Source organism: Embiotoca jacksoni, unplaced genomic scaffold (genome assembly GCF_022577435.1).
Source record: "Embiotoca jacksoni isolate LCO1_2020_lvr unplaced genomic scaffold, fEmbJac1.0.p SCAF_39, whole genome shotgun sequence".
Taxonomy (NCBI): domain Eukaryota; kingdom Metazoa; phylum Chordata; class Actinopteri; family Embiotocidae; genus Embiotoca; species Embiotoca jacksoni.
Genome location: NW_027185391.1, coordinates 1,110,240 through 1,122,894, shown reverse-complemented (window position 1 = coordinate 1,122,894; position 12,655 = coordinate 1,110,240). Strand labels below are relative to the sequence as shown.

Sequence of the window (12,655 nt, the reverse complement as noted above, 5' to 3'; positions counted from 1 at the left end):
CATGATCTGGTGCTGTGGCATCAAAACACCTGAGGACCCTTTTATGTTTTATGTCGTATTATTATACTATTTCAGTATGTTTATTAATGTGTTTGGAAAAAATCAATCAATCCTACCAATTCAGATAAAGTACATGAATTGAATGGTACTAAATCACTGTATTAAATGGCACATTCCCTTAAAGATGCTGTGAAGCGAATTCCATGATTTTCTTCTCAATACATTATATGTGTGAAATGAGTCGTGGAAGATTCTGCAAAGATAGAAAACTTTGTTGCACTGAAATGTGGAGTTAAACTGTTGAACAGTTTCTCCTCCATCTTTACCTCAGGTTTTTATAGGCGGAGCTAAAACCTAACCTATCTACGTCACAACAACCGATCTACGTCACAACAACCGATCTACGTCACAACAACCTACTACCTCACAACAACCTATCTACGTCACAACAACCTATCTACGTCACAACAACCTATCTACGTCACAACAACCTATCTACGTCACAACAACCTATCTACGTCACAACAGCCTATCTACGTCACAACAGCCTATCTACGTCACAACTGCCTATCTACGTCACAACTACCTATCTACCTCACAACAACCTATCTACGTCACAACTACCTATCTACGTCACAACAACCGATCTACGTCACAACAACCGATCTACGTCACAACAACCGATCTACGTCACAACAACCTATCTACGTCACAACAACCTATCTACCTCACAACAACCTATCTACGTCACAACAACCTATCTACCTCACAACAACCTATCTACGTCACAACAACCTATCTACGTCACAACAACCTATCTACGTCACAACAACCTATCTACGTCACAACAACCGATCTACGTCACAACAACCTATCTACCTCACAACAACCTATCTACGTCACAACAACCTATCTACGTCACAACAACCTATCTACGTCACAACAACCTATCTACGTCACAACAACCTATCTACGTCACAACAACCTATCTACGTCACAACAACCTATCTACGTCACAACAACCTATCTACCTCACAACAACCGATCTACGTCACAACAACCTATCTACGTCACAACAACCGATCTACGTCACAACAACCTATCTACGTCACAACAACCGATCTACGTCACAACAACCTATCTACCTCACAACAACCTATCTACGTCACAACAACCTATCTACGTCACAACAACCTATCTACCTCACAACAACCGATCTACGTCACAACAACCGATCTACGTCACAACAACCGATCTACGTCACAACAACCGATCTACGTCACAACAACCGATCTACGTCACAACAACCTATCTACCTCACAACAACCTATCTACGTCACAACAACCTATCTACGTCACAACAACCTATCTACGTCACAACAACCTATCTACATAACAACAACCTATCTACCTCACAACAACCTATCTACATAACAACAACCTATCTACGTCACAACAACTTATCTACCACACAGCAACCTATCTACGTCACAACAACCTATCTACCTCACAACAACCTATCTACATAACAACAACCTATCTACCTCACAACAACCTATCTACATAACAACAACCTATCTACGTCACAACAACTTATCTACCACACAGCAACCTATCTACGTCACAACAACCTATCTACCTCACAACAACCTATCTACGTCACAACAACCTATCTACGTCAGAACAACCTATCTACGTCACAACAACCTATCTACGTCACAACAACCTATCTACGTCACAACAACCTATCTACATAACAACAACCTATCTACCTCACAACAACCTATCTACATAACAACAACCTATCTACGTCACAACAACTTATCTACCACACAGCAACCTATCTACGTCACAACAACCTATCTACCTCACAACAACCTATCTACGTCACAACAACCTATCTACGTCAGAACAACCTATCTACGTCACAACAACCTATCTACGTCACAACAACCTATCTACGTCACAACAACCTATCTACGTCACAACAACCTATCTACGTCACAACAACCTATCTACCTCACAACAACCTATCTACGTCACAACAAACTATCTACGTCACAACAACCTATCTACGTCAGAACAACCTATCTACGTCACAACAACCTATCTACGTCACAACAAACTATCTACCTCACAACAACCTATCTACGTCACAACAACCTATCTACGTCACAACAACCTATCTACGTCACAACAACCTATCTACGTCACAACAACCTATCTACGTCACAACAGCCTATCTACGTCACAACAGCCTATCTACGTCACAACTGCCTATCTACGTCACAACTACCTATCTACCTCACAACAACCTATCTACGTCACAACTACCTATCTACGTCACAACAACCTATCTACGTCACAACAACCTATCTACGTCACAACAACCGATCTACGTCACAACAACCTATCTACGTCACAACAACCTATCTACGTCACAACAACCTATCTACCTCACAACAACCTATCTACGTCACAACAACCTATCTACGTCACAACAACCTATCTACGTCACAACAACCTATCTACGTCACAACAACCGATCTACGTCACAACAACCGATCTACGTCACAACAACCTATCTACCTCACAACAACCTATCTACGTCACAACAACCTATCTACGTCACAACAACCTATCTACGTCACAACAACCTATCTACGTCACAACAACCTATCTACCTCACAACAACCTATCTACGTCACAACAACCTATCTACGTCACAACAACCTATCTACGTCACAACAACCTATCTACGTCACAACAACCGATCTACGTCACAACAACCTATCTACGTCACAACAACCTATCTACGTCACAACAACCTATCTACGTCACAACAACCTATCTACCTCACAACAACCTATCTACGTCACAACAACCTATCTACGTCACAACAACCTATCTACCTCACAACAACCGATCTACCTCACAACAACCGATCTACGTCACAACAACCGATCTACGTCACAACAACCGATCTACCTCACAACAACCTATCTACGTCACAACAACCTATCTACGTCACAACAACCTATCTACGTCACAACAACCTATCTACCTCACAACAACCTATCTACCTCACAACAACCTATCTACATAACAACAACCTATCTACCTCACAACAACCTATCTACGTCACAACAACCTATCTACGTCACAACAACTTATCTACCACACAGCAACCTATCTACGTCACAACAACCTATCTACCTCACAACAACCTATCTACGTCACAACAACCTATCTACATAACAACAACCTATCTACCTCACAACAACCTATCTACGTCACAACAACCTATCTACGTCACAACAACTTATCTACCACACAGCAACCTATCTACGTCACAACAACCTATCTACGTCACAACAACCTATCTACGTCACAACAACCTATCTACGTCACAACAACCTATCTACGTCACAACAGCCTATCTACGTCACAACAGCCTATCTACGTCACAACTACCTATCTACCTCACAACAACCTATCTACGTCACAACTACCTATCTACGTCACAACAACCGATCTACGTCACAACAACCGATCTACGTCACAACAACCTATCTACGTCACAACAACCTATCTACCTCACAACAACCTATCTACGTCACAACAACCTATCTACCTCACAACAACCTATCTACGTCACAACAACCTATCTACGTCACAACAACCTATCTACGTCACAACAACCTATCTACGTCACAACAACCGATCTACGTCACAACAACCGATCTACGTCACAACAACCTATCTACCTCACAACAACCTATCTACGTCACAACAACCTATCTACGTCACAACAACCTATCTACGTCACAACAACCTATCTACCTCACAACAACCTATCTACGTCACAACAACCTATCTACGTCACAACAACCTATCTACCTCACAACAACCGATCTACGTCACAACAACCTATCTACGTCACAACAACCGATCTACGTCACAACAACCTATCTACGTCACAACAACCGATCTACGTCACAACAACCTATCTACCTCACAACAACCTATCTACGTCACAACAACCTATCTACGTCACAACAACCTATCTACCTCACAACAACCGATCTACGTCACAACAACCGATCTACGTCACAACAACCGATCTACGTCACAACAACCGATCTACGTCACAACAACCGATCTACGTCACAACAACCTATCTACCTCACAACAACCGATCTACGTCACAACAACCGATCTACGTCACAACAACCTATCTACGTCACAACAACTTATCTACCACACAGCAACCTATCTACGTCACAGCAACCTATCTACCTCACAACAACCTATCTACGTCACAACAACCTATCTACGTCAGAACAACCTATCTACGTCACAACAACCTATCTACGTCACAACAACCTATCTACGTCACAACAACCTATCTACGTCACAACAACCTATCTACGTCACAACAACCTATCTACGTCACAACAACCTATCTACCTCACAACAACCTATCTACGTCACAACAACCTATCTACCTCACAACAACCTATCTACATAACAACAACCTATCTACCTCACAACAACCTATCTACGTCACAACAACCTATCTACGTCACAACAACTTATCTACCACACAGCAACCTATCTACCTCACAACAACCTATCTACCTCACAACAACCTATCTACGTCACAACAAACTATCTACGTCACAACAACCTATCTACGTCAGAACAACCTATCTACGTCACAACAACCTATCTACGTCACAACAACCTATCTACGTCACAACAAACTATCTACCTCACAACAACCTATCTACGTCACAACAACCTATCTACGTCACAACAACCTATCTACGTCACAACAACCTATCTACGTCACAACAGCCTATCTACGTCACAACTGCCTATCTACGTCACAACTGCCTATCTACCTCACAACAACCTATCTACGTCACAACTACCTATCTACGTCACAACAACCTATCTACGTCACAACAACCTATCTACCTCACAACAACCTATCTACGTCACAACAACCTATCTACGTCACAACAACCTATCTACGTCACAACAACCTATCTACCTCACAACAACCGATCTACGTCACAACAACCTATCTACGTCACAACAACCGATCTACGTCACAACAACCTATCTACGTCACAACAACCGATCTACGTCACAACAACCTATCTACCTCACAACAACCTATCTACGTCACAACAACCTATCTACGTCACAACAACCTATCTACCTCACAACAACCGATCTACGTCACAACAACCGATCTACGTCACAACAACCGATCTACGTCACAACAACCGATCTACGTCACAACAACCGATCTACGTCACAACAACCTATCTACCTCACAACAACCGATCTACGTCACAACAACCGATCTACGTCACAACAACCTATCTACGTCACAACAACTTATCTACCACACAGCAACCTATCTACGTCACAGCAACCTATCTACCTCACAGCAACCTATCTACGTCACAACAACCTATCTACGTCAGAACAACCTATCTACGTCACAACAACCTATCTACGTCACAACAACCTATCTACGTCACAACAACCTATCTACGTCACAACAACCTATCTACGTCACAACAACCTATCTACGTCACAACAACCTATCTACCTCACAACAACCTATCTACGTCACAACAACCTATCTACCTCACAACAACCTATCTACATAACAACAACCTATCTACCTCACAACAACCTATCTACGTCACAACAACCTATCTACGTCACAACAACTTATCTACCACACAGCAACCTATCTACGTCACAACAACCTATCTACCTCACAACAACCTATCTACGTCACAACAAACTATCTACGTCACAACAACCTATCTACGTCAGAACAACCTATCTACGTCACAACAACCTATCTACGTCACAACAAACTATCTACCTCACAACAACCTATCTACGTCACAACAACCTATCTACGTCACAACAACCTATCTACGTCACAACAACCTATCTACGTCACAACAACCTATCTACGTCACAACAACCTATCTACGTCACAACAGCCTATCTACGTCACAACTGCCTATCTACGTCACAACTGCCTATCTACCTCACAACAACCTATCTACGTCACAACTACCTATCTACGTCACAACAACCTATCTACGTCACAACAACCTATCTACGTCACAACAACCTATCTACGTCACAACAACCGATCTACGTCACAACAACCTATCTACGTCACAACAACCTATCTACCTCACAACAACCTATCTACGTCACAACAACCTATCTACCTCACAACAACCTATCTACGTCACAACAACCTATCTACGTCACAACAACCTATCTACGTCACAACAACCTATCTACGTCACAACAACCGATCTACGTCACAACAACCGATCTACGTCACAACAACCTATCTACCTCACAACAACCTATCTACGTCACAACAACCTATCTACGTCACAACAACCTATCTACGTCACAACAACCTATCTACGTCACAACAACCTATCTACGTCACAACAACCTATCTACGTCACAACAACCGATCTACGTCACAACAACCGATCTACGTCACAACAACCTATCTACGTCACAACAACCTATCTACGTCACAACAACCTATCTACGTCACAACAACCTATCTACCTCACAACAACCTATCTACGTCACAACAACCTATCTACGTCACAACAACCTATCTACCTCACAACAACCGATCTACCTCACAACAACCGATCTACGTCACAACAACCGATCTACGTCACAACAACCGATCTACGTCACAACAACCGATCTACCTCACAACAACCTATCTACGTCACAACAACCTATCTACGTCACAACAACCTATCTACGTCACAACAACCTATCTACGTCACAACAACCGATCTACGTCACAACAACCGATCTACGTCACAACAACCTATCTACGTCACAACAACCTATCTACGTCACAACAACCTATCTACGTCACAACAACCTATCTACGTCACAACAACCTATCTACGTCACAACAACCTATCTACGTCACAACAACCTATCTACGTCACAACAACCTATCTACGTCACAACAACCTATCTACCTCACAACAACCTATCTACGTCACAACAACCTATCTACGTCACAACAACCTATCTACATAACAACAACCTATCTACCTCACAACAACCTATCTACGTCACAACAACCTATCTACGTCACAACAACCTATCTACGTCACAACAACTTATCTACCACACAGCAACCTATCTACGTCACAACAACCTATCTACCTCACAACAACCTATCTACGTCACAACAAACTATCTACGTCACAACAACCTATCTACGTCACAACAACCTATCTACGTCACAACAACCTATCTACGTCACAACAACCTATCTACGTCACAACAAACTATCTACCTCACAACAACCTATCTACGTCACAACAACCTATCTACGTCAGAACAACCTATCTACGTCACAACAACCTATCTACGTCACAACAACCTATCTACGTCACAACAACCTATCTACGTCACAACAACCTATCTACGTCACAACAACCTATCTACCTCACAACAACCTATCTACCTCACAACAACCTATCTACATAACAACAACCTATCTACCTCACAACAACCTATCTACGTCACAACAACCTATCTACGTCACAACAACTTATCTACCACACAGCAACCTATCTACGTCACAACAACCTATCTACCTCACAACAACCTATCTACGTCACAACAAACTATCTACGTCACAACAACCTATCTACGTCAGAACAACCTATCTACGTCACAACAACCTATCTACGTCACAACAAACTATCTACCTCACAACAACCTATCTACGTCACAACAAACTATCTACGTCACAACAACCTATCTACGTCACAACAACCTATCTACGTCACAACAACCTATCTACATCACAACAACCTATCTACATCACAACAACCTATCTACCTCACAACAACCTATCTACGTCACAACAACCTATCTACATCACAACAACCTATCTACATCACAACAACCTATCTACGTCACAACAACCTATCTACGTCACAACAACCGATCTACGTCACAACAACCGATCTACGTCACAACAACCTATCTACCTCACAACAACCTATCTACGTCACAACAACCTATCTACATCACAACAACCTATCTACATCACAACAACCTATCTACATCACAACAACCTATCTACGTCACAACAACCTATCTACGTCACAACAACCTATCTACGTCACAACAACCTATCTACATCACAACAACCTATCTACGTCACAACAACCTATCTACGTCACAACAACCTATCTACGTCACAACAACCTATCTACGTCACAACAACCTATCTACATCACAACAACCTATCTACGTCACAACAAACTATCTACGTCACAACAACCTATCTACCTCACAACAACCTATCTACGTCACAACAACCTATCTACGTCACAACAACCTATCTACGTCACAACAACCTATCTACCTCACAACAACCGATCTACCTCACAACAACCGATCTACGTCACAACAACCTATCTACATCACAACAACCTATCTACGTCACAACAACCTATCTACGTCACAACAACCTATCTACGTCACAACAACCTATCTATGTCACAACAACCGATCTACGTCACAACAACCTATCTACGTCACAACAACCTATCTACGTCACAACAACCTATCTACATCACAACAACCTATCTACCTCACAACAACCTATCTACATAACAACAACCTATCTACCTCACAACAACCTATCTACGTCACAACAACCTATCTACGTCACAACAACTTATCTACCACACAGCAACCTATCTACGTCACAACAACCTATCTACCTCACAACAACCTATCTACGTCACAACAAACTATCTACGTCACAACAACCTATCTACGTCACAACAACCTATCTACGTCAGAACAACCTATCTACGTCACAACAACCTATCTACGTCACAACAACCTATCTACGTCACAACAAACTATCTACCTCACAACAACCTATCTACGTCACAACAACCTATCCACCGGGTGGCGCCACCTCTCACAGGAGATGTAAATATGTTCTTTGTTTGTTGAACAGCAGCCTCATGTTGTTGGTTTCTAACCAGGTTCAGTCTGTCAGAGTTTGGTTCGGTGACGCTACGAGGTCTGAACAGCTCCCCACTGAGAGCTCATCCAGCGCACACACAACACTTCAATCATCACGTCATAACTGAGGTCATATAGGAGTCACTCCATCCATGACATCATCACACGCTGAGGAAACACATCGACTGCGATGAAATGAATGAAAGCAGGTCAGGTGACAGTGAAGAATTATGGAGGTCAACGAAGCCGACATCATATAACGTGAATGTTTTGGCCCGTTAAGGGATGTAAAAGGATTATATTTAAGATTTAAAAGTTCTGCAGTAACTTCATTAATATTTATGTTGGACCTGTCGTAAAAACAGCTGATTGGCTCACTGGAGGGTTGTGGAGCAGCAGCTGGTGCATTGTGGGACAGGTGGATCTGTTGTATGGTTCCTACATGAGCCTCCTGCTGGCGGTGCGCTTCAGTGACTGGTGACCTTACCTGGTCATGAACTCCTCGAACTTGGAGCTGGTGAGGTTGAGACTGGACCAGTGGGTGTCCGCCACAGGTTTGTGCTCTGGGGGTCCCAGGTAGGCCAGCAGGGTCGCCATCTTGTCAAAAGGTCGCCTGCCTACAGCCTTGTGGTCCCTGGAAGAAGATCCTAATTAATAACTTAATAGCAAAATGATTTCACAGTGGTGTTGAGCAGTGGAGGATGTGATTAGTGACCTGTTACTGGACAGGTACTGGCCGATCCGCTCCTGGTTGTTCCACAGCAGGCGGTGCAGCGCCAGGACGTTACCGTCGCTGATGAAGGACAGACTGTGGTTGACCGAGTCGCTGGGCGGAGAGTCCGACGCAATGTCCAGGAAGAACCTGTGGGGGGGAGGAGAGATAACGGATGAAGCTCTACAGCTGGTACCTCTGCTGAGTGTGTAGAATCTATAAACCCTGCAGTGGTGGACAGGAACACAACGAACATGCTTTCCTCTTTTAAAGGAGGTTTGCTCAGACAGTGAACTTTCTTTAGTTTTTCTGTCATGACGTCTGAATAAAGCGTCTCACCTTCTGGCTGCATCGAAGTTGCTCTTCACAAAGTCATTAAAAGGCCTCATGTGCTCCTCTTTTGTAAACAGGACGTGGTTTGCGATGCTCTGCAGAATCTGGAGGAAAAGACAGAAGAATCAGGTTAAAGCGGTCTGAACTGCTCTGAGGAGCTGCTGTCACACATGAAACTCCACATACTGGGAACACAGACCGGGTCACGGAGGTTTGATGAACAGCAACTCATTTAAGGGCTCGACTGCAAAATATCCGTCTGTGAACACACAGCTGTGAATAACTCATCATTAAAGTGTATTTATGGCAGTTTCACTTGAAGTGGAGAAAGGAACAGTTCAGCGAGGGAAAATGAACCGAGTCAACAGGTGAAACAGAGATGCTGCTCTCGTCCTCCCGCGGTGACACCGGACCGTCTCTCATCTGGTGGGCTGTATGGCAAACAGCTGTAAACATCATGTAAAGGTGTGATTTTAGATTCCTCCTTTAAATCAGAGCTCCAGATTTAATCCGTTGTTCCATTGTTCAGCTGAGGTCAACCCTTCTCTCTCCTCAGAAGACATGCAGAACGTCATTCATGCATTTATCTCCTCTCGGTTAGACTATTGCAACTCTCTGTATGTTGGAATCTTTTATCTCGACTCCAGTTGGTGCAGAATGCTGCAGCAAGTCTTCTAATTGGAACACGTAAGCGTAACTGACGTAAGCGTGAGCACGTTAAACCAACCTTAAAATCTCTTCATTGGCTGCCTGAAGGATTGATTTTAAAATCTTAGTGTTTGTTTATAGGTGTTTAAATGGAGCCTATCTGTCCGACCTGTTGCAGCCCACCTCGCTCACTCAGGTCTCTCCACCAACCATCAGTGATGTCATCATCCATCAGTGATGTCATCAACCATCAGTGATGTCATCGTTGGTTTGTGAACGTTATGAATCCTCCAGTTCAGATTCTGTCCGTCACCATCTTTGCTAGTTCAGAGCGGTTTGGAGCAGGAAGTGACCATATTTGGACGAGCTGGGGGAGGAGCCAGCGGTGGATCTGACCGATCTGATTGGAAACCTGACGATACTACGTCCCGCCCACCGATAGCAGTAACCTGACTGCACCACAGACCTGTCAATCAAACAGACACGCCCCCAAAAACAGGTCTTCTTGAATCTTCTTTTCTAATGAATGAGGGATTATTTTCAGATGGACCTCCAGAAAACTAATAAGAAGGAGTGACTTTAGCTAACAACACCGAGATAACTGATGGACACATTTTATTCACTTTGGATTTGATGAGAGAAGTTGAATGGGAGTCTATGGAGCCGGAGGCTTTTTGGAGCCGACCTCTAGTGGCACTCGCTGGTATTGCAGCTGAAGACACTTCTGGATCAGAACCATTTTACAGACCTGAAGCTACGAACTCTTTTATAAAGTCTGTGATCATAAGAGTGAAAAAAGCAGCAACATGTGGATTGAACTCCCCCCCCCCCCTCCCGCACCACCACACACACACACACACACACACACACACCACACTACACCACCACCACCAGGGGCAGCCTTACCTTGGACATGAGTTTGAGGCCACGCTCTATCCTGGGCAGGGGCTTCTTCTCCAGGATACCGGCCTCATAAGGAGACACGATAGCTGGGTTGACGAAGCGCAGGAACATGGCACTGCCCACCGCGCCGATGCTGTTCTGCGGGAAACGCTGACTCACCACCTGTGTGAAGGAGGATGGAGGGAGCAGAGGAGGAGGACGGAGGGGAGAACAATGGGGAGGTGGAGAACAGATGAGAGAGGATCCAGTTTGAGCAAAGGGAAGGAGAAAATATTGAAAATGTATTTCAGTACATTAAAGAGTAAAGAAAGAAATGATGAGAAAAACAAAATATACACGTGTCAATCATGTGAGCTGAGCCAGAAAAAGATGGCGGCTTCAGGAGGTGGAGCAGTGGAGGAAGGCGTGGAGAGGCAGTTCATTCTGGGCTGTAACGTGAGAATGGTTACAGCGACAGAAAGAGCTCAGAGAGGGAAAGCAAGATGAGGAACCCGACGGTCGCCCTCTGCTGGTGAAGGATGGAAACACAGAGCAGATGGTGGATGGCAGGCAGAGAGCCGTGAGTGATGGAACCAAGCAGCGGATGGACAGGTGACCGTCCAACACCACGACAACCCACAGACCACACGATGGAGGGATCACCGTGACGAGGAGGGGTCAGTCTGTCCCTCACTCATCACCTGTCAATCAAACGCTCATCACTTTGTATTGTAAACCTGCAGCCAGACCTCAAACTGACCATGTTCACTTGTTTCAGAGGATTTGCAGAGATCCATCACAGTTCAGAGCCTGAAATCCTGCAGCAATTTAAACCTAGTTATTTTTGTAAAGCAGAAGGGGATCCGCTTCACTGCAACTTCTCTACATCAGCAGATTGATAGTTTGAACTCGTACATACTTAAAGTCCCAGGGATGACTCCACATTCAGGTTTAATTCATGAGTTTGTACCTCCTGCTGAGCTCCTC

The 12,655-nt window shown here is 43.9% G+C and overlaps 1 protein-coding gene across 3 annotated transcripts in view; it reads right to left on the bottom strand.

The window, feature by feature from the left end:
* Window positions 1-12,655, bottom strand: part of nf1a (neurofibromin 1a) — a 94,955-nt gene that overhangs the window by 40,684 nt on the left and 41,616 nt on the right. For all 3 annotated transcript variants that reach the window (XM_069166540.1, XM_069166542.1, XM_069166541.1), the window contains 4 exons: window positions 11,693-11,851; window positions 10,145-10,242; window positions 9,809-9,955; window positions 9,581-9,727 (listed from right to left, as the gene is read on the bottom strand). In XM_069166540.1, the coding sequence (XP_069022641.1) occupies window positions 9,581-9,727; window positions 9,809-9,955; window positions 10,145-10,242; window positions 11,693-11,851 (551 nt within the window). The remainder of the gene's footprint in view (window positions 1-9,580; window positions 9,728-9,808; window positions 9,956-10,144; window positions 10,243-11,692; window positions 11,852-12,655) is intronic.